At 43.3% G+C, this 21,840-nt stretch overlaps 1 protein-coding gene across 1 annotated transcript; it reads left to right on the forward strand.

The window, feature by feature from the left end:
- The first annotated feature begins 3,482 nt into the window (after window positions 1-3,482).
- On the forward strand, window positions 3,483-18,079 carry LOC115382363 (cytochrome P450 2J6-like). Its single transcript, XM_030084106.1, has 9 exons — window positions 3,483-3,685; window positions 7,464-7,629; window positions 7,707-7,859; window positions 7,934-8,094; window positions 8,167-8,343; window positions 8,461-8,599; window positions 9,424-9,611; window positions 9,692-9,833; window positions 17,810-18,079. The coding sequence occupies exons 1-9, from the start codon at window positions 3,494-3,496 to the stop codon at window positions 17,983-17,985; spliced, it is 1,494 nt and encodes a 497-aa protein (XP_029939966.1). The 5' UTR covers window positions 3,483-3,493; the 3' UTR covers window positions 17,986-18,079.
- Window positions 18,080-21,840: the final 3,761 nt, after the last annotated feature.

Consider the following 21,840-nt stretch of genomic DNA (forward strand, 5'->3'; position numbering starts at 1 on the left):
AGAGGGGGACAGTGGGTATAGAGGACCTGTGCAGCCATGATCGCTCCCAATGCCAGGACTGGCCTGTAAGCTCTAACGCCCCCTAAGAGTGGAGAGAAGAGTGAGAGGATGCTTTTTAATTGTTTTGTTCCTATTGTTTGTTGAGGTTAGTCTTTGTTGTCCTTATGAGTTTTAGATTGTGTTTTTGAGTCCCAACCTACAGCAGCACCACTAAGAAAATGCTTCAGGGAGGCCTGAACCAACCCAAACTGTAAGCTTTACTAAATAGAGAGGTCTTCAGTCTGGCCTTGGAGGTAAAGACTGTGTCAGCCTCCCTAACTGAAACTGGGAGCTGGCTCCACATGACAGGAGCCTGATAGCTGAAAGCTCTACCTCCCATTCTACTTTTAGAAAGCCTCGGAACCTCCAGTAGGCCAGCACTCTGAGAACGAAGTGTCGTCCTGGGGCAGTATGGGGCCAACAGCTCTTTAAGATATGATGGGGGCTGACTATTAAAAGCTTTAGAGGTTAAGAGAAGGATTTTAATTTCTATTTTAGATCGACGGGGAGCCAGTGAGGGGAAGCTCGTAGTTGGCTGGCTTGATCTCTCCTGCTGGTTCTTGTCAAATGCATTGGTTAATTTTAAACCATCACCTTGCGTCAACATGTTCCTAATTTTAGAAATATAATGCAGCTAAAAGAAAGAGGTCCTGCAGAGCTGTTTAATGTGGATTAAATGTGGAAACTGAAGGTTAAATCCTGGTTGAAGGTGACTGCAAGGTTGGATATTGATATTTGAATTAAACTGAAGAAATGTGATTCTTTTCAGTTCTTTAAAAACTGTATCTCTCAATGAAAAGAGAAAGCTGGACATTCAAGTGTATGAACAAAGAAAGACTCCAGACTTCATTCGGACTTGAGGCCTTTGACTTGAAATGACTTGCTGCTTTCACCCAAACACAGATTTAAAAAAGAAAAGTATGCTGATGAACGCCCTGCAGCGCTCTCTCCCGCTCTCTTTCTGAGAACATGTGTGTATGTGATGTGCGCATGCATGCGCAATACGATTGAATGTACTAAAGTCTGCAATAAAGTGGTTTATCACCTCCACGTTGGTAGATCTGGTTCCGAGCTCATGTCCAGGGTCAGGTTGAGCCGAGGAACCTCGCGCCGCACTCCCCTCTTGCTGCCCCATTGATGTTGAGATGGTGCCCTTGAGATGGGGAGGGGGGGATTATTCCACACAGGAGAGTTTTATGAAGCAGATGCTGTACCTCATTATTCAAGTGGAGGAACTGAGAAGAGCCGCAATCCTAGCTAGCTATGCGCCCTGGGTGTGGGGACTTTATAATTTGGAGAAAAAGTTAATTACTCTTTAAAATGACCTTGAAAGCACCTGGAATCTTCATTTAGAATTAACCTGCCCGTTTATTCTCTCAAGAGTGGAATTATATGCAAGTTAAACATGACTTTATTCTGCTCATTGTGCGGATGCTTGTTCCCTCATGATGATGCAATATTCCAAGATGGAAGCCTGCGACAAGCATTTCTCTCAACCGGAGACAATTTATTTAACGGGAGCCTCAGAAGAAAGATATCATGAAAACAGCGGACGGATTGATTCAGATTTTTTTAAGCTGTAGCATCAAAGTTAATCGAGAAAGAAAGAGAAAAAGCGCCGGCACCAGAATCTTTTTACTTCTAGTAGATTTAAGTACGTCACATCTGCCCCCTGTCCAATCAGAACGCTTCAACCATCAGCATGAAAGCGGATCTTATCCTTTGTCTTCTCATGTAAACATGAAGTTAATGAATGTAATTTGGAATTACTCAGTTTGGAATTTACTAATTCTGGAATAAAATACCATGTAACCGTGGCCACTGATACACATTGTGCTTTATGCAGCAGGGAAGTTCGTTGTTTTTTCACCTCCCCTTTTGGGTGCAGGATACCCTAGGACAACATACAGTGAACTTGCCTATACAGCTGGTGCACCCCTGACTCCGAACCTGCACCCGACTCATTGAATGCTCTGGGCGGTTGCCCACAGGCAACACAGCAAAAACTGCCTATGATTGAGAGGTTTTGTTAACTTATTATTTACATTAAATAAGAGAGAATGCACAACCTTGTTTATGTGCTCATGTTTCACTCTCTAAAGCACACACACACACACACACACACACACACACACACACACACACACACACACACACACACACACAAAATGAGTTTGTTTTAATGAATATAGATTTTAAAAGCACATGTAAACGATATGAATTCAAAGTATCATTACTTTGTTTTTAAAATGACTTGACAAGACTCAAAACTGAAAGTGTTGGACTTGCGACTTGACTTGCGACTTGAAGGCAAAGACTTGAGACTTACTTGTGACATGCAAATCACTGACTTGGTCCCACCTCTGGTAAATGTAAAGGAAACTCCTTTAGTATTCACATTTTAATAATTGCTTACTGATTTTCAGTCAAAAAGGAAGTAACTTTGTTACGGCCATCGCCATGTTCTCGTGCACTTTTCCCCCTAAGTGTGTGAGTGTGTGTTATGTGTCTGTGTGAGTGCGGTTTCCCAGGTTGCTGCTCCAGGAAACAAGCCTCATCGCCTGCACCTGGGGAGCCTGATGAGAGGGCAGCTCGTCAGCCATCCTGCAAACCTCCTAAAAGCAGCTGGCGGCACACTGACTGGCAGCTGGCTGTAACCAGCCATGCTTATATGCCTCATGTAGTCACTCATAATGTGTCAGTTAGTGATTCACTGGATTCTGTGTTTGTCACACTCGGCTCTGTGTTTTTGGTTTGAGGAATCCTTGTTGTATTTCTGTTAGTTTTAGTTACCTTTAGGCCTTTGTGTTTGTGAATTGACAGTTCTAGTTTGGTCTATTTTTGTTCTCCTGTAATCTTTTTTTTGCTAATAAATAGCTTTATTTACCACTTAACATCTGTGACCTTTATATTACTGCCTTTTTCCCTTCTCCTAACGAGTTGGTCGTAACAAACATTTAGCTGTACAACACTATCATTGTAATGGCATACTAATTCAAATTAGCAAGTAAAGTAACTTTTCACTGTTCCAAAATAGCTTTTCAGAGTTAGATAACAGCAATCTAATGCTAATGTTCAGCAACTAGACAATACATCCAAGACTTGAGCAGTGACTCATGATGTCCTGTGATAAAGCATTGATTTTAAGTTACTAAGAAAGTGGATAGTAAAGATATCAGGAGTTCTCACAAATGACCGTTTTAAAGTCTCAGGTTGTTATTGATAAGATACATGCTGTTTAACCAGTATTACATAAAAGCCAGTTACATAATTACTTTGAGACTTTATTGATTTTGTTGTCAGAGGGAACAGGGGCATGGCTTGAAGCCTATGATATAAACACCTGTGTGAAAGAGTGGACCCTGTGGACTAAGGAGAGCCTACTCTGGAGAGTCACATCGTGGAAGAAGAAACTTCTTTTTTTAAAGCCTCTTTTGTTTGGATTTCTTCAATCATGTGGCTTTATAGCTTCTTGCTGAGTTTTGACCTGAAAAGCTTGCTGCTGTTTGCTGTGCTTTTCCTGCTGATCGCAGATTACCTAAAAAACAGGAATCCACACAACTACCCTCCTGGACCTCTGGCTCTTCCCATTGTGGGGAATATACTGAGCATGGACAACAAACATCCATATGTTTATTTTACCAAGGTACATGTTTCTTTTATTTTCACCGTATTGCTCAGTTAGTATTTCAAAGATTGAATTGTGTGTTATTCTGTCCAGTGATAAACTGAAGGCCACCACTGCACCCTTTCTTAATATTCAAACTGCTTCCCTTAAGTTCAATAAGCTATTCATTTGTTCATAAATGTTTTGGTTTTTAAAGATGGTGCTAACGACTAATTGGTTCTCTCCACTGTAAACACGGATATTGTAATGAACATGTCTTGTGATTACACTGCCGCCTCAGTGCAGTCAGTAAGCAATTCAGCTGTGGTGCATAACAATATACATGCTATTACATTGCAGTGTAATGTTTGTGCTCAGTTTATGTCCTGCGTTCCAGGTCAGTGGGAAAATAGGTGCAGTCTTGCAATTCCTGGACAAATTAATCTTGGGATTAAATTTTCTTACATTTTTCATGATACAATTAAAAGTGGAAACTCCAGTGACAGTGAAGGGCACAGTCACCATTACAGCTCAACTCCACCAGACCAAAAAAAAAACATCTTTTCTCCGTTATTGACAGATCTGAAGTGAATTATTTTAATATTTTCTTAACGCAGCTTATGCTGTCATAATTTCTCCTTTTTTCGTTCAAGGTTGTGCTGTTTTTGGAGAGGTTCTTGTTGACTAATCTGAGCCAGCACTCTGTTGAAAAATAGAAAATTAGCCTTGAAGGAGATTTTCAGAGTTAAACAAATGTCAACAAATAATGAATTTTTACCATTTTTTTCACCTCTTCAAGCAGTAGCAATGACTAAATCAGACTTAGTGAAGACTCATCATTCTTCCAGTGAAACAATAATGTCTGTACATCTGTTTCACCAGATGGTTTCACAACATGTCAAAAGCACATTAAAGGCTTGAGACAGCAGCAGTGCTGGTCTTTCCTGTTGGCAATATAGGCAGCCGCCAAGGGTGCTTTCAGCCCCAGGGCGCTGTACAAGCAAGCCAGCAGGTTTTTATACAAGTCTCAACTCCACCCAGCTGATGAAGTAAATTAGTCAGACGCAAAGTACACAAAAGAGCCAAAAGGGCAATCAGAGCAGAGGTGGTCAACCCTTGTCATGTAGGAGATGCTGGCCTGATGTCACACGCTGTGTTCACCTGGTCTGTGGAAATTTCCGGTAGGCAAAAAGCTCTGTCAACAAACAGCACAGAGATACCAGTGTATTTGTTTTCCACACAACTTTTTGACATTATGTGAAGGAAACACATGAAATTTCAATTACAATGGTAATATCATGTGTGGTACTTGGATACACAAATAGATTTGAGAAAGGATCTGGCCTGAAATGTCACCAAGCTGGCTGACCGCCGCTTCCTCATCACCGAGGAGCCCAGCTGGCTAACCCTTCTTTCACAAGTGGGAGAGGCCAACTCAGTCAAGTGATAGAGGTAGGCAGGCTTTATGCCCAGGCATGTCCGTTCGCTGAGATCTGCATGAAACAACCAGGGGCAGGGCCGGCTCTAGGCATAGGCGAACTAGGCGGCCGCCTAGGGCGCCACGTCCCGAGGGGGGCGCCGCGGTCGCACAAGGGGCGCCACGACGCTCTGTGTTCCGTGTACCCCGCTGTGCAGCGGTCCGATGCACCGCTCCTCATCCTCGGCGCTGCCCGGCACTGATCGGTATTGTTCGGCATCGCTCCTCAGCGCACCCCCCCCCCCCCCCCCCCCCCCCCCTGCTCAACAAATGTCGGGATCGCTCGAAAAACACGCTCCCAAGGGGCGCTCGTCTCGGGCTCGCCTAGGGCGCCTCTGAAGCCCGGGCCGGCCCTGACCAGGGGATTCACATCTTGACGGCTGAATCTGATTTTAACAGCAAAAGTTCTCTTTCAGATGAAATTCCATTAAAATGCAAAATACAAGGGGGGACCCAAAAGAAACCGGACAGTGGCTATAACTTTTTATTTTTTTATTTTCACATTTAATCAAAACTGTCACCTTCGGCTTGAACACAACGCTACTGCCGGGATTTCCATTGCTCAATACAGTCAGCATGCTCCTGCATATTGGTCCCTTAAAGAGTGTTCTTCGATTTTTTTTTCACCTCTTCCACGTTATCAAATCTCCGCCCCTTCAGTTCCTTGTTCATTCTTGGGAAGAGAAAGAAGTCGCACGGCGCTAAATCGAGGGAATATGGTGGATGGAGCAGCTGGGCCATGCCGTTTTTCATCAGGAACTGTTTTACGCACAGAGCCCTGTGCGTAAAACAGTCCCCACTCTCCCACAGCGCCGGCCGCTTCAGCCTGACCGCCTCCCGGAGCCACTGCAGCAGTGATGATCTTCCCAAACAGCCTCCATCGTCCTCCAGCTGCCTTTTCAGCTCCTGGCACATGTCCATGCCAGCCTGTTTCTGCTCTGTGGTTAAGAGGCGCGGGACCATTTTGGGATTTTTCAAAGAAGGGAGGGGGACTGTAATAACAGAAACACTGCATGTGAGCTGCCTGTGTGTCTTTGGGAGGTGAAATTTTTCACAGTTATGCTTGAGGCTATGCTATAGCGACATATAATGGCCAAAAGTCTGAAATTATTCTTGTTTTTTTTTTTTATAACCACAGTCCAGTTTCTTATGGGTCCCCCCTCGTATAATGCTAATAATTTCAAGCTTCCACTATGTACTTTGGGTTTTTTGTAGTTACTGATAAACTCAACAAAAAGTATCATATAGTTTCCATTTGTTCCTGAAATGTACAGCAGATCTCTGCGTGCAGGCAGAACTCGGCACAACGCTGGAGGTTGTCATGTGTGAGAAAACATGCTGAGCGTGCTTTTTATCATCTAAAGAACTAAAGGATTCTGAGTACCTTAAAAACTGTGTCCCGGTGTATCCTCCAGGTCAGTGTACATATCTGTGATTCCTGCCTTTGAACTGTATGGATTGGGTAAAGTACAGGTTTCTGACAGATACTTCAGTTCCTATCATACCACTCTGGGGGTTCAACCAATAAAGTTTGAAGATATCTGACAATTGAAGGGATTTCACTGCAGAGTTGTTTGTTTTGCTGTTGTTGACCATTGCATCTTACCTACCGGAGCAAAGTTTAACATGACTTGTGACATCATGTTTCTAAACAACCAATATCTCTTTTGTAACATCTCTGCTGTTATGTTAACATTGTTTAACATTGGACGATGTTCTGTAAGTTCCTAATGATTACAGTTATGGCCCACAGTGAGTGTGGTTACATGGTGTTTTTAATTCAGAATTGGTTTATTCTGAATTAAGTAATTCTGAATTATATCATGAGCTTCATTTTTACATGGGAAAAATGAAGGATTAAATCCTCTCTCACGCCATGGTCTGCAATGCTTTCTGATTGGACAGGGGGCGGTCATGAAGTACTGACATCTCCAGGAAGTAAACAGCGGTTTTCTCTTCTTTCTTTCTCTTATTTAGATGATTTTCTCTTTACTGTGTGCCTCACAACAACCTTTGGGGGAATCTTTTCCCTCTGCTCTACCAACCAAGAATGCAAGAGAAGAACCATGTTTACTGACTTAGCTGACCAGTCATTACATCCATCTGACCATGCCAGAACTGAAATAGTTACCTTCTGTATTAGGACCTTCATGGAAATCCTTTGAGACTAAAAAAGTAGGTGTATTTATTACACATTTTGTTACTGGGGGCTCTACAATTGAGGTTAAACGAGGGCTCCTCATTAACTTCGACTGGACTGGACAGCAGTGTTTTACCTTTACTACTTAATGTACTACTGCATTGTGTTGATCAAGATGTTGTTTGTCATTTTGTTCACAGTTGGCCAAAGACTATGGGAATGTCTTCAGTGTCCGTCTTGGTAATCAAAAGATGGTGTTTGTTTGCGGATACAAGATGGTGAAGGAAGCCATCGTGTCCCAAGCAGACAACTTTGTGGACCGGCCATACAGTGCACTGTTTGAGAGAATGTACTCAGGAACCACAGGTGTAAAAATCATGACTTTTCTTCTCCTGCCATGGATAGAAAAAAGTGGTCTTTAACCTCTTCATACTTGTGTGTAGATGGTTTGTTCGTGAGCAATGGGGAGCAATGGAAGAGACAGCGGCGCTTTGCCTTGTCTACCCTGCGCTCCTTCGGCCTGGGCAAAAACAACATGGAGCAGTGCATCTGCCAGGAGCTGCAAGTCCTGCAGGAAGAGATTGAGAAGGAGAAAGGTATTTTACATCGAGCACATGATCGGCTCCTACATCATTGCAGGTTTCTCAAACAGCTGTTTCTTCTTCTTTAGGAGGTCTTTTCACACCAGCAGGCCTCTTTAACAAAGCTGTGTCCAACATTATTTGCCAGTTGGTGATGGGGAAAAGGTTTGACTACTCTGACCACAATTTCCAGCTCATGCTGAAGTATTTATCAGAGGCTGTTCAGCTTGAGGGAAGCATCTGGGGTCTGGTATGTTCACAACGTCTCTCTAATTTAGTGACAGTCACATGTTTTTCTCAATATTTTATTTTTTTCTTTCAGCTCTATGATTCATTACCTGGACTAATGAAACACCTGCCAGGTCCTCACAACAATATTTTCAGTAACTATGGAGCTCTGCGGAACTTTATTGGTGAGGAGGTGAAGAGGCACAAGCAGGACCTGGATCACAACAATCCCAGAGACTACATTGATGCTTTCATCATTGAGATGAAGAATGTAAGACAAAAACATTTTTTTGCACACATTGCACTCTACATTTCTTCTTTTCTTTCAAGCTGCCAGTTCATTCACTACATTAACCAATGTTCCTTCTCTGCATGTTTTTTTTATTAGCACAAACAGTCTGACCTGGGTTTTTCTGAAGCCAACCTGACTCTGTGCTCTCTGGATCTCTTCCTGGCTGGAACAGAAACAACTGCCACTACTTTGCTATGGGCTTTGGTTTACCTCATCAGAAACCCTGATGTCCAGGGTGGGTGGCATGCCAGAAAGAGAATCCACAAATATAAAGAATAACATGAACTGACTCTCTTGGTGCAGACTGAACTGTGCAGAGGGAAGTGGATTTAAAGGTATAATGGATGATTTTCTCAAAAAAGTCGAAGCCAAACGTCTGTTACTCGCTTTTTGAGAAAAGCGCATGCGCGAGCTCATCCTACCTGCTCTGCTGCTCCTACGAGCGCGCTTGACGGCGTTACGCAAGCATTTCTCCAGCGTGATTGACATGTTGGAGGACCAATAGTTGAGACTCGTATCACGCCATTCATTGGCTAAAACATCATCCATTATACCTTTAATTTACTTATCAATTAGCAAGAAGTTATTATGATAGAGGTTAAATCATTGCTACTCAACATAATAAACTGCCCAACATGCTGCAGCATAGAGGGTATTGCTTGCCACCACAGACTCATATAACATCAGCATGGTGCCGCAGATGTTGAAGGCCAGCTGTGGCCCTTCTTGTGAAGGGCTTCGTTGTTAATCACAGTCCAGTTTGTCTATGACCACCTCCTCCACAATGTCCACACTGTGTCCACCCCAGGCCCCCACTCCAACAAGTTCACCATCTCTCTCACATTGGGGGGCAGAAAGTTCTGCTCACACCAAGAGACAAAGTTAACTGATGCTTTTTCTATCATGGTAAATTATTGTAATGATGCTTTGAACCCTTCCTGAGCCACTCCATACATGTCACTGTAACTATTGTGGGATTTTGTTGCAAGTAGACTTTCTCCCAACTCTGTACCCATGAAGTAGCTCTCAGTGTTAAGAAAATCATTTAACTCTCTTCAGTGAAAGTCCAGGAGGAGATCGATCGGGTGATCGGGCAGACCAGACATCCGACCATGGCGGACAGACCCAACATGCCCTACACTGACGCGGTCATCCACGAGATCCAGAGAATAGGAAACATCGTCCCTTTGAATGGGTTGAGGAGAGCAGCTCAGGACACCACACTGGGCGGTTACTACATACCAAAGGTACTTTCAGTCTACAGCTAGTGAGTGTTTAGCTGAATTTGATAGTTGCTTGTCATCATTGTGTGTTTTTCTTTTTTCAGGGTACGTCCCTGATGCCCATGTTGACCTCGGTGCTGTTTGATGAGACTCAATGGGAGACTCCGGACACCTTCAACCCCGGGCACTTCCTGAATGCTGAGGGCAAGTTTGTCAAACCAGAAGCATTTCTGCCTTTCTCTGCAGGTACAGTACACTAACACCACCACCACACTCACACTTGAAGCAGGACTGCAGGTGGCTAACAACAACGTATTTGTACTTTGTTTCCGTATTTTCAGGTATATATACTTAAATAATCCTCAAATACATATATATATATGTACATATATATATATATATATATATATATATATATATATATATATATATATATATATATATATATATCCTCAGACAACTTTTTACTTGGCTTTCTTTATTTGAATATAAATATCTGCTCTTCCAAACTGACACGTTTCCTATTTCAGAGTTACAGTGAATGGATCAAAGCAGCTGAGAGTGTTAGTTTCTGAAGCTGCAAAAGTTTGTCAATGGTGTCACATCCGTAATGACTGATTCCACAGACGTCTTGAAAAAAAACGGCCTTTAATGATTCAACAATCTCTATATGAACATTGATCTGGTTGCCTGTTTTTGTTATTCAAAAATTATTTTGTTTCTGTTCAGTTTTCGCACCATCAATGTTTGAATTTCCACTCAATAAATTTTGAAATCAGCAACAATTAATGATAAACAAATATAACTATTGATTAAAAAAATTGAGATCTGATTTTCATCAGATAACCTCAGGGCACCACCTACGTTTAGTAGGAAAAGATAACCAATTTGTTGTAATCAGTCTCATAAACTTGGTTAAACTATTAATTTGGAATTTTGATTAATAATTAGCTTATTAACAATTACCAAATTTTAACAGTAAAACCTGAAGCATTCTGGAGCTCTTGGACAAAAGAGGTTAACATTCCATTTGTAATTGTGAAACATTAACGATACAAATGATTCTAAAAATTAAGTTTATTAACAATAAAGCAAAACCAAACAATTCTATCTCGATGTCTATACAAGTCTTGTTTATATAAATATGCTTGTGTGTGAGTGTGTGTGTGTGTGTGTGAGGGAGAGAGCTGGAGGGTTTGTGAGATGGGATGGAGGACTGAGGGATGGAACTACAGATCAAAATGGCGGCCAGCCGAGGACTACAGTTAAAATGGCGGATCACAGGGATTTGCTTCCCACATGTGCTCGGCAACAAAAGAGAGCTTGAGAGGGGGGTGAGGCCTGTTTCCTCTCAAGTGCAACTCTGTAAAGCCAATTCAAAATAAGGCTCCATGATCTGTGTTGTCCATCACCTCAGATCAGGTGGAAGATTTTGGATCACACTTGTAATGTTTTGGTGTGATGGTATAGGCTTAAGCATTACAGTTTAGTATCAAAGATTAACTTGTAAACTCGGTGTTGGGTGAAGATGTGATCATTAGCTTATAGACAGTTAACTTGTTCTCAGTTCATCAAAACCAGAAAACAATTTGAGTTAAATCCACACATCATGAAAACAAACAGTTCCACACTTGGCAAAACTTTGTTATGCTAATGCCCAGATAGTTACCACTTTCCACTGTCTTTGAAGAAAGCGTGCTCTGGAGTAGGCAGCCGATTGGTGCTAGCCAGGTGGTTGCTTTTTGTTTCCCGTTAGCAGGTCCCTGCTAACGTTGTCTGTTGCTGTACAACATAGAAGGTGGAGGCGTTGAAGGTTTGAAGAACTGTTCTTGCTGTGGTTCTCCTGTGGTGTGTCGTTTTGTGGGCTGGAGGACTGAATCTTTAGCCCGGGTAGCAGTTAGACACTGGGGTCTGAGTAGTGCCTGACTTGGTTCTCCTCCAGGGAGCCATGTGCTTATGGCTGGAGTGCAGAGATCCTGCTTGCAGGCTGAAGGAACTGGTCGCTTCGCCTGTGGAAGTCTCATAGAACAGTTTGTGAGAGTAGAAGCTGTGTTCCTTTGGCCCGTTCTGGTAGTCCTTGGTGGGAAGACTGGATGCTGGATGCCAGTATCCTCTCTATGGTTAGGCCCTGGGTCAGAGGGCTCCTTCCTTTGTTAGCCATTAGATAGCTGGCTGTGGGACCAGGACAGTTACCCCTTCCTTGTGGGGTGATTCAGGAGAACTGCCTCTTTGGAGATCCGGAGCAAAACTGCTGATGGGGCGGGGAAACCACATGACTTGGGCAGTCTCTGTCATTTCCTCTTCTCAGAGTTGGGCTTTGAAACTTGGCTCCAGTTTCAAATGCGTACCCCCAGTGAGGGTTGGGGAAGGGCTGAACCCCCCTACCAAAGTTTTAAGTCATGGCAAATGAACAGTTTGTTTCGTGTACCCATGAACCGCAACAGTTCTGACAATTGACAGTCTCCAGATACTTCAATAATACTGACTGTACCTCAATGGGCTGAAAATTCAGTTGTACAACAAAACAGTCTCTCCATAACCAGAGATCTAAATTCAGATAGACTTGTCAGAAGTTCATCAATGTGCTTTAGTTTGAGTAAAATAATCTCTTTTCTAAAATAAATTGTATGGAGTGATGTAAAAAAATCTCTAATAGAAGTAATGTTAAACATATCAAACCTCATTATATCTGTGAGGGGTCCTCTGAAATGAATAATTTGTTATATGACACTGTGACCACCCATATGGGACAGAGTCAGCACAGAGAGAGTCTTCAGCTTTAATTTGATCCCCACAGCAACAGAGAGCTTTTGTTTTTAAATGCTTACAACAGGGACACCAGCAGGACCACATTAAATCCACAACATGTCTCATTCACGATCTGATGTGAAAATTAACTATATTATTAGGCAGTCAGTTGCCACTCTCCAAACCTCCTGGCTCTGTTCTTCCTGCCATTGTCAATAGTGACACTCCACTGCCACACATGGATGATGAGTGTTAAGAATTCTTCAAGCTGCTAATGACTGTGTGCATGTGGTTTTATGTTGAAGTGAGTGCTCTTATTGTTGAAGATGTTCGCACTTCCTTCCTGCTCCTGCATTCAGCTACTGATGCATTTATGGTGGTGTAGCAGTCATTGACAGTAAACTGCTCTGATCTGTTCTGTAACAGAATACATCATCTAATAAATGCAGACCTGCAGTAAACATTTCAAAATCAATGTGATGTCTCACATGCTCTCTGACCAGAGCCCTGCAGTGGTTAGTTAATCCCCACAATCAGCATTCAGGGGTCTCAATCATCAACCGCGAGCAAGGGCAAGGGCGCAGGGGTATTTCAAAGTCATACCGCTGTAAGAGATTCCAGGAAGTGAGCAACTTGGCCTTCAGGGTTCTGTAAAGATCGCTGTGGTTTGACACTCACAGCCTGTGTTCCACTATATTCTAATTGTGACTGCACTGTGATAGCCTGTGTTGGACATAGTCAGAACATTAACAATTTGAGATTATTATTCTCACCCTACTGTTATTAAGACTCATGATTTCTACATGTTTCTAATAGTAGCAGGGCCACATTAAACCCACAACACTTGTCATACTTGGTATGATGTGAAAATTAACTAAACTATTTCCATTAACTGAACAACAAGAACACAACAAAGAGCAACTACCAATAACACTATCAACATCAGAACATTAAAGGAATACTCCACCCAAAAAACGATTTGGCCTCATTTTCTACTCACCCTCATGCTGAGAAACACTCTGGAGCACTTTTTTGACGTTTCAAATGCAGTTGGAGATGTTTGGGGATTTTCGTTGTCAACAAACAGGGACCGACAGAGCCCGACAGAAAAAATGGTTCATAAAATCCACAAAACGTTCCCATTTTCCTTCATACTGCTCGTCCGCTGTAATCCAAGTGTCCTGAGCGCGTAACGTCGATAATTAATTCTTAACGAGGTAATTTAGTACATTTTAAGAGCCCAAACAGGGCGCTCTCATACAGCTCCATTGCATGTCTGCGCGCGCACCCTGAACTACGGAAGCCGCGGCAGACCAAGCAACACGCTTGCGCGCTTTCAGCGACTACTTTTCTAAATTGCAAGCGTAGAAGAAGAAGTTCCGCTGTTTATATTCTGCTGTGAGTGACCGAGCTGTGGATAATCACAAAAGTGATTGGCTACTGTTTTAAAGCTTTGAATTCGGTGTCCTGCTGAAAGGGCACAAGCGTGTTGCTTGGTCTGCCGCGGCTTCCGTAGTTCAGGGTGCGCGCGCAGACATGCAATGGAGCTGTATGAGAGCGCCCTGTTTGGGCTCTTAAAATGTACTAAATTACCTCGTTAAGAATTAATTATGGACGTTACGCGCTCAGGACACTTGGATTACAGCGGACGAGCAGTATGAAGGAAAATGGGAACGTTTTGTGGATTTTATGGACCATTTTTACTGTCGGGCTCTGTCGGTCCCTGTTTGTTGACCACGAAAATCCCCAAACATCTCTAACTGCATTTGAATCGTCAAAAAAGTGCTCCAGAGTGTTTCTCAGCATGAGGGTGAGTAGAAAATGAGGCCAAATCGTTTTTTGGGTGGAGTATTCCTTTAAAATAAACCACAAAAGCAATGTTTAATTATTAGATATTCTGTTCAAATTACCATGATGCATTGCAGCACCACCACCATGGCAGCAACCGCGACAGTACAGTTTGGGCTGCATTGACATCTCTTCGTTGTTTGTGAACATAGTAGAAAACCTTGAAGATCACACAAAACAAAAAACATTATTCTATTGAAAGTGCCAGTCAAATACAAACAAATTAAATAATAATAATAATAATAATAATGAATTTTATTTGTCATGCACTTTACATTTGTAAAACAAATCTCAAAGTGCTACAATGGAATTTAAAACAACAGTGACGATTAAAAGTAACAAATACAGGCTAAATCATTAAAAACACTCATACTTACACTCATAAAATGCAACAGAAAACAGTAAAATCATTCAAAGGCTTTCAAAAACAAAAACGTTTTCAGGCAAGATTTAAATGAGTCCACCGACTGTGGTGCCCTCAGGTGGACAGGTAGGGCATTCCACAGTCGGGGTGCTGCAGCCTGAAAAGCCCTGTCCCCCATGGAACACAGTTTGGTTTTGGGGACCTTCAGCAAATTGATGTTGGCGGAGCGGAGGCGTCTGGTCGGGTCATGTGGAGAGAGAAGTTCTTTAAGGTACACTGGTGCACTACCATAGACACACTGATGAGTCAGGAGGCAGATTTTGTATTCCAGCCTGAACCTAACCGGGAGCCAGTGAAGGTTATGGAGAATGGGAGTGATATGGTGTCTTTTTGGCACCCTCATCAGGATCCTGGCAGCACAGTTCTGGATCGACTGAAGCCGTTGAAGGCTTCTTCCAGAGATCCCGATGAGGAGTGCATTGCAGTAGTCCAGCCTGGAGGAGACAAAAGCATGGACCAGCTTCTCAGCAACGGGGAGGGAGAGGAAGGGGCGTAGTTTGGAGATGTTCCGGAGGTGAAAAAATGAGATCTTACAGATGTGTTGGATATGGAGGTCAAAGGAGAGGGTGGGGTCAAAACGGACACCCAGGTTGGTAACGGCAGTTGTTGGGTTGATTATGTGACCGGCGAATGATAGAACTGTGGAAGGGGAGGACTTGAGTTGATGTGGAGTTCCAATTAATAGAAATTCAGTTTTGGAGCTGTTGAGCTGGAGAAAATTGTCATTCATCCATGCTTTAGTCTCCTCCAGGCAGGCGGTGAGTGATTGAATAGAGAGGGAGGAGGTCCGGTCCAGCCTGACATAGAGCTGAGTATCATCAGCATAGCAATGGTAGGAGACTCCATGCCTGCTGATGATGTGGCCCAAAGGGAGCATGTAGATGGAAAACAGGCTGGGTCCCAGCACTGACCCCTGGGGAACCCCACAGGTGACAGCGTGGGACCTCGACCTGGCTTCCCCAAGGGCCACATACTCAGCCCTACCAGTCAGGTAGGACCGGAACCACTGGAGCACTGTATCTGAAAGACCAATGAAATGCTGGAGTCTGTAGAGGAGGATGGAGTGGTCAACAGTGTCGAAGGCGGCTGAGAGGTCCAGGAGTAACAGGAGTGAAGGAGAGCCCTGGTCAGAGGCCACCAGCAAGTCATTGGTGACCCTGACCAGAGCTGTCTCAGTGCTGTGAGCTGAACGGAAACCGGATTGGAATTTGTCATACAGATAAGAGGACTGGAGGTGTGTGTGAATTTGTGAGGAGACTACTTTTTCAATGATTTTTGACAGGAAGGGAAGATTGGAAATGGGCCGGTAATTTGATGTTTTTTCAGGGTCAAGGGAAGGTTTTTTGAGAAGTGGTTTAATTATTGCAGTTTTCAATGACTGTGGCAGGTGACCGTGTTGCAGGGAGTGATTGATGATAGTTGTGATTAGGGGGCTCAGTGTAGAAACATGGGATTTGATCAGGGATGTGGGAAGTGGATCCAGGTGACAGGTGGAGGGCCTCATCTTGCGAATGACGTTCTCTACCTGTCTGTCTGTAACAGGGGAAAACTGGGAAAATTTGGAAGCTGGAGTGGGAGGTGTGGAGTTAGGAGAACTGGAGGGCAGGAGAGCAGAACGAATGTTATCAATCTTGGATATGAATGTATCCAAGAATGCATCACATTGTTCGTTATTGTTTGTTTTTTGTGTAAGAGGTTGTGGTGCGAGGAGTTTGTTTACAGTTTTAAACAGTTGTTTAGAGTTTCCCGGGTTATTGTTAATGATGTTTGAGTAATATTCAGAGCGAGCAAGACTGAGGGCTTTGGAATATGATTTTTGATGTTGTCTGTAAATTTGTTTATGGACTGTTAAACCTGAGGCCAAAAAGCGCCTCTCGAGGACCCTCCCAGCCGCCTTCTGTCTACGCAGTGCACCAGTGTACCACGGAGCAGATTTTGTGAAAGTCACGGTCCGAGTCTTCAGTGGGGCATGGGTGTCAAGGATCAGCTGTAGTCCAGTGTTGTAATGGTCCACTAGGGCATCTGGGGAGAAGTGGTGGGCAGTCTGGGTGAGGTTATGGAAGTCACGGGTCAGGTGGTCTTGGTCAATGTCTTTTATTTTGCGGAAATGGATTTGTCGTTTGTCCTTATGATTTGATGCTTGCAGGGGGAGGTCGAGTGAGATGGCACTGTGGTCCGAGATGCCGAGGTCACAAACATGGAGGTTTTTTATGGGGGTGTTTGTAATGATGAGGTCCAGGGTGTGTCCTTTGGCGTGGGTTGGAACATGTATATGCTGGGTGAGGTTAAGTGAGTCAATGAGTTGGGTGAGTTCCATAGAGTACTGACTCTTGGGGACCTCAACATGAATATTGAAGTCCCCAAGAATCATGACATTGGAAGATTTTGCACAAACAGACAGAAGGAGATCAGTTATTTCTGTGATGAAATTTGAATGTGGTTTGGGTGGCCGGTAAATGAGGAGAACAGTCAATGGAGATGGATTTGAACAGGTAAAAGCCAAACATTCAAATGAGGACAGAGTGGGAAGTGAGAGTGGCGTCAAATGTAAGTCAGTCCGGTAAATAATCGCTAAGCCTCCACCCCACCCGGGGTGGAGGCTTAGTGATTAAATTAAAGGTGCTGTAGGCAGGATTTTGCTAGTCAATGCTAATTTTTCTGTGTTTTCTTTGGATTAAATGTTAGAGTATCCACTGATAATCCTTTAGGAGTGTAGCATAATTGCACTACCGCGAGGGCGCAGCGTTTCCATCTGTCTCTGTTCTGAGCTGAAAAGGAATCTCCACAGCTCCAGGTATCTTTGACCAATCAGAAGAGCCCATGAGGCTCTAACCGTGATTGGTCGAGGGGCGTTCGTCACACGTTCTTGTGGGAGGGGCTTAACTTGCGTAAAGGCGTGATGTCAGAGAAAACAGGACAGGATTGGCTGTGCTGGGTTTCAAATCGCCATCTTGCTTAGGTAAACCTAAGCAAGATGGCGGAGATGCCGAATCCTGCCTACAGCACCTTTAAATGCGCTCTTGATTGTCATTTGATTGAATTCATATTGCTGGGCCTGTATGGTATGTTTGGCCACCTTAGCATATGATGTTTACTACTATAATGAAGATTTTTTTTTTTTTTTTTTTTTAATTTCCAATGTGTAGATAGTAATCCCTGGCTTTTAAATCTGGCTGTCTGTGTGTATTTGTGGCTGTTTCAGGGAAACGGGTGTGCCTTGGAGAGAGCCTTGCCAAGATGGAGCTGTTCCTGTTTTTGGTGGGATTACTGCAGAAGTTCTCTTTCTCTGTTCCTGATGGAGTAGAACTGAGTACAGAAGGGATTACTGGAAGCACACGTGTACCTCACCCCTTCAAAGTTAACGCCAAGATTCGCTGAATGACAGAACATCTAACCAAACCACTTTCTATATAAACAAAGGAGAGCTCTAATCTCCATCTATAATTATGTCCGTAAGACTAAAGTACACTAAATTTTAACTGACAATTCTGAGCTAAGATTATCAACAAACCTTGGGAACATGATGAATAGTTAAATAATTTCTTGAACTGTCACAGAAACTTGTTTTTTTTTGTTTTGTTTTGTTTTGTTTTTTAAACTCATCATACCTATCAAATACCAATTCAAATATATCAATACAGGTGTCCATTGTTTTGATTCAAAATTTCAATATTTTCTGGCACCACTGTATCCGTAAACAAAAGGGATCAAACATGACCTGTGGGTCAAGATAGACAAAGTTGTTGGACTGATTTCATCTTCACTGTGATATGTTTCATCATCACTTTGATATGTTGCTCATATATCAATATATCAGTTTGTGTAGATTATGATGTTCATGGTATCTTTACAGGATGGTGATTTTATACATAAATCTATGTAACAATCTGTATTGCATCTGTGATTATTGTCAATATTGATCCTTTGTAAATTTCCTCTTGTGGGACAAATAAAGGATTTTCTGTTCTATTCTATTGTATTCTATTCAACTTTATTTATATAGCACCAATTACAACACAGTCGTGTCGACGCTCTTTTACAGAGATAACCCAGCACTTCCACATGAGCAAGCATAAGCGACTGTGGCAAGGAAAACTCCCTTTGAAAAGCAAGAAACCTTTGCAGAACCAGGCTCAGATGTGGTGACTTTCTGCTATTCTGGTTGGGGTGGGGGAAAGAGAAAAAGGGGAAAGAGAGGAAAGGATTGTACAGACAGACTGATTTACGGAATTAGCTCAGCATTGCTCCACTGGATACAGGTGGATTAATGCAGGAGGCCTCAGTTGACGAACCTGTGGTATCCTGGGGGGAAAGAGAGAGACTACATGAGAGAGAGTGTTCATTGACTAGAAGACAGACAATGATTAAAGGAGAACTATGCAAGATTTGCTTTAGCGCTCCCCCTACTGGTCTCCTGTGAAAGCTCACTGTCGTAAACGTTCTCCTCATCACCCCCCTCTTCCCCAACCCCGCCCCGCGTGCAGAGAGCGTCCCACTCCCGTTTCCTTTTTTCTGCTCGTCAGACAGTTTTTTTCTGTCTTTTTGGTTCTGCCAGCCGTGAGCACCTATAGGTTGATCTCGCTTATCCACACTTTGAAAATTCCTGGAATAGGCCATTCCATTTCATTACTATAAACCCAGAGTTTCCCCCGTTTCATGATGGTTGACCCTACCTGGTGCGTACCACATGGCAGCAACTCTCAGTCAGTTGTCATTGTAGAAAACAATGGAGTCCTGGTTAAAGTGCAGCAGAAATGCAGATGGAAACGTAGAGGACCATGTGCCAAAGAAGGCCAAACAAGCGAAGGCAAAATTCAGACATTATTCCGAAGAATATATGTTCATGGAATTTATAGCCACAAGTTGTAACCCCCACCAAGGCACTTTGTTTTTTCTGTGGGGAAAAGTTAGCAAACAGTGGCATGAAGCCCGTACATCTTCAGCGGCATCAGCACAAAACATGCTTGTCATGTTGGTAAGCCACTTGAGTTTCTTAAGAGGAAACTAAATGAATTAGGTCTTCTCAGGACACAATGCGGAAGGCCTCCACAACATCAGCCAAAGCCCTGGAGGCTTCTTAAGTGGTGTCTCTGCTCATTGCTAAAGCCACAAAGTCATTCACTATCGTTGAAGAGCTGCTCCTTCCAGCCACTGCAGTGCTAGCCGAGACCATGTTGGACAAAAACGCAGCTGAAAAGCTCGTGTCCGGAGTTTCCGTTCGTTTCCAATGTATGTATTATTTTTAAACAGAGCTTAAATGTGTTAGTGTGGTTCGATACTATAATATAATATTAGGATAAAGCAATGTAAAAATTTATTTATGAGCCCCGCCTTCGTCTCATAGACCCCCATGTTATCCAAAAAATGGGGTCAGCTTCAGCCAATAGATTTCGAGCCTCCGCCTTGTCATACTGTCAATCAAAGTGTGGCGCAGCCAGAGAGCACGGCCACTCACCCAGGCAGAGGTGAGTTAGCTACGCAGCAGCCGCCCGCTTACCTCGGATATATCCATTGTCTGCTGAACATCCATCATAAACAGCTAAACATGTAGAATGCTTGCGGACTCGGACGCACTCATTTTCACCACAAGGGAAATGCAGGGTGTGGCTTGGTCGCTCACGAAAGCAGAGGGAGGGCGGAACCTTGAGACATTGGATTAAAAAAAACTCATTATTTCAAAACTCCGGACACGAGCTTTAAAGACTGTTGCAATATCAAATGACTGCGGGATCGTTTGCATGCTGTTCATGAGTTCACTCGTCAGGCGCAGGTCAGCGCTGGGGTGAAACAGAAGAGGGCATATGATATGCACTGCAGGGGGCAGGTGTTTAAACCTGGGCACAAGCTGTGGGTATATTGTCCCATCCGGAAGAAGGGCATTTGCCCCAAACTGAGCAGCCACTGGCCGACCGACCTCGACTTTATTGACGGATAGGTCGACCTGAAAAAAACTGAAGTCGTGGAGGCAGCGCGGAGATGCTAATAGCTAGAGCTAGAGCTAGCTAGCTCTTTACTAGCAGTAAACAAAGTGAAACCAGCGCGGCTGCCAGCTGGAGGCGGCGCGGAGTGATATGAAGGGAGAGAAAATAGTGCCAAGCGTTTATGAGGTCTGACTTTTTTGTCGACAACGGTTTTGTGATGCAAATATATCACTCTTTTGCACACATATTGGTTTGAGAAGAAAAACGCTTTACTTTCGGGACCCCAGGAAACTTGCCAGAGAAAACTTTCCTCTGGACCTAAACTGGACAGGATCTCTGCTCACTGGACGCTGTCAGGGGTAAGTCTGTGTGAATGAACACTACTGCTGACGGGGATGCCATACAGATTTATGTCAAAAATCCCGAACTATCCCTTTAATGCCCTAGTTCACAGGGGGTATATCATTGAAAAAAGGTTCAGAACCACTGGTTCAGATGAGGCCACAATTGAAGATAACTCAGAGAGTTCAATAGGGTGTAGGGATCGGAATTGTTAAGAATTTACCCGAGAAGGCCAGAAGCAGGCCAGAGAGGCCCTCAGGGCCCAGGCAGCCGACGGCCATCACAGAGCCCAGACCCAAGCCGTTCCCCCAGGTAGACGCCCACGCGGCGGTCCAGAAAAAAAGCGCCCTTTCCAGAAGAAGAGATGATGTAAAACTGGCGATCATAATCTGCTTTGTCAACAGGAAGTCCAAAAATGCGTTGCTCAAACAAGGAAAAATGCTCAAAGGAACCAATGTCTATGTGAACGAGCAACTCACAAAGAAAAACACAGACATTGCCAGAAGAGCACGAATCTTGAGAAGACAAAGAAAAATTCAATCAACATGGACTGCAGACTGCAAAGTCTTTATTAAACTAAATGGAGCTCCTGAAGGTGCTAAAGTGCACGTCATCAGAAACATTGAGGAATTGGACAAATATCAGTAAGCGCCAGCGCCACCCTCAGGTAACCACAGGTCATAATCCACTGAACACACATTAAAATGAACACGCATGATGACATTGATCCTGATCTGAATTTTTTGGATCAGTTAAGCAACAAATGTTGCTACTATACAGACAATCAGTTTAAAAGTTCATTTGCTAAAGAAAATGGTCTGTCAATATTCCATTTTAATGCAAGACGTTTGTATGCAAATTACCAACACATTAAAAGTTATTTAAATGAGCTAAAAGGACACGTCAGTGTAATAGCAGTTTCAGAAACTTGGATCACTGCAGAAAAAGGAACTGATTTTCCTCTTGATGG

The sequence above is a fragment of the Salarias fasciatus genome, chromosome 23 (assembly GCF_902148845.1).
Source record: "Salarias fasciatus chromosome 23, fSalaFa1.1, whole genome shotgun sequence".
Classification (NCBI taxonomy): Eukaryota; Metazoa; Chordata; class Actinopteri; order Blenniiformes; family Blenniidae; genus Salarias; species Salarias fasciatus.

Coding starts and splice junctions, on each gene's coding strand:
- LOC115382363 (XM_030084106.1), top strand. CDS start 3,494: ATGTGGCTTTATAGCTTCTTGCTGAGTTTTGACCTGAAAAGCTTGCTG. Junction 7,860..7,933: donor AGAGATTGAGAAGGAGAAAG/GTATTTTACATC, acceptor CTTCTTCTTTAG/GAGGTCTTTTCACACCAGCA. Junction 8,600..9,423: donor CAGAAACCCTGATGTCCAGG/GTGGGTGGCATG, acceptor AACTCTCTTCAG/TGAAAGTCCAGGAGGAGATC.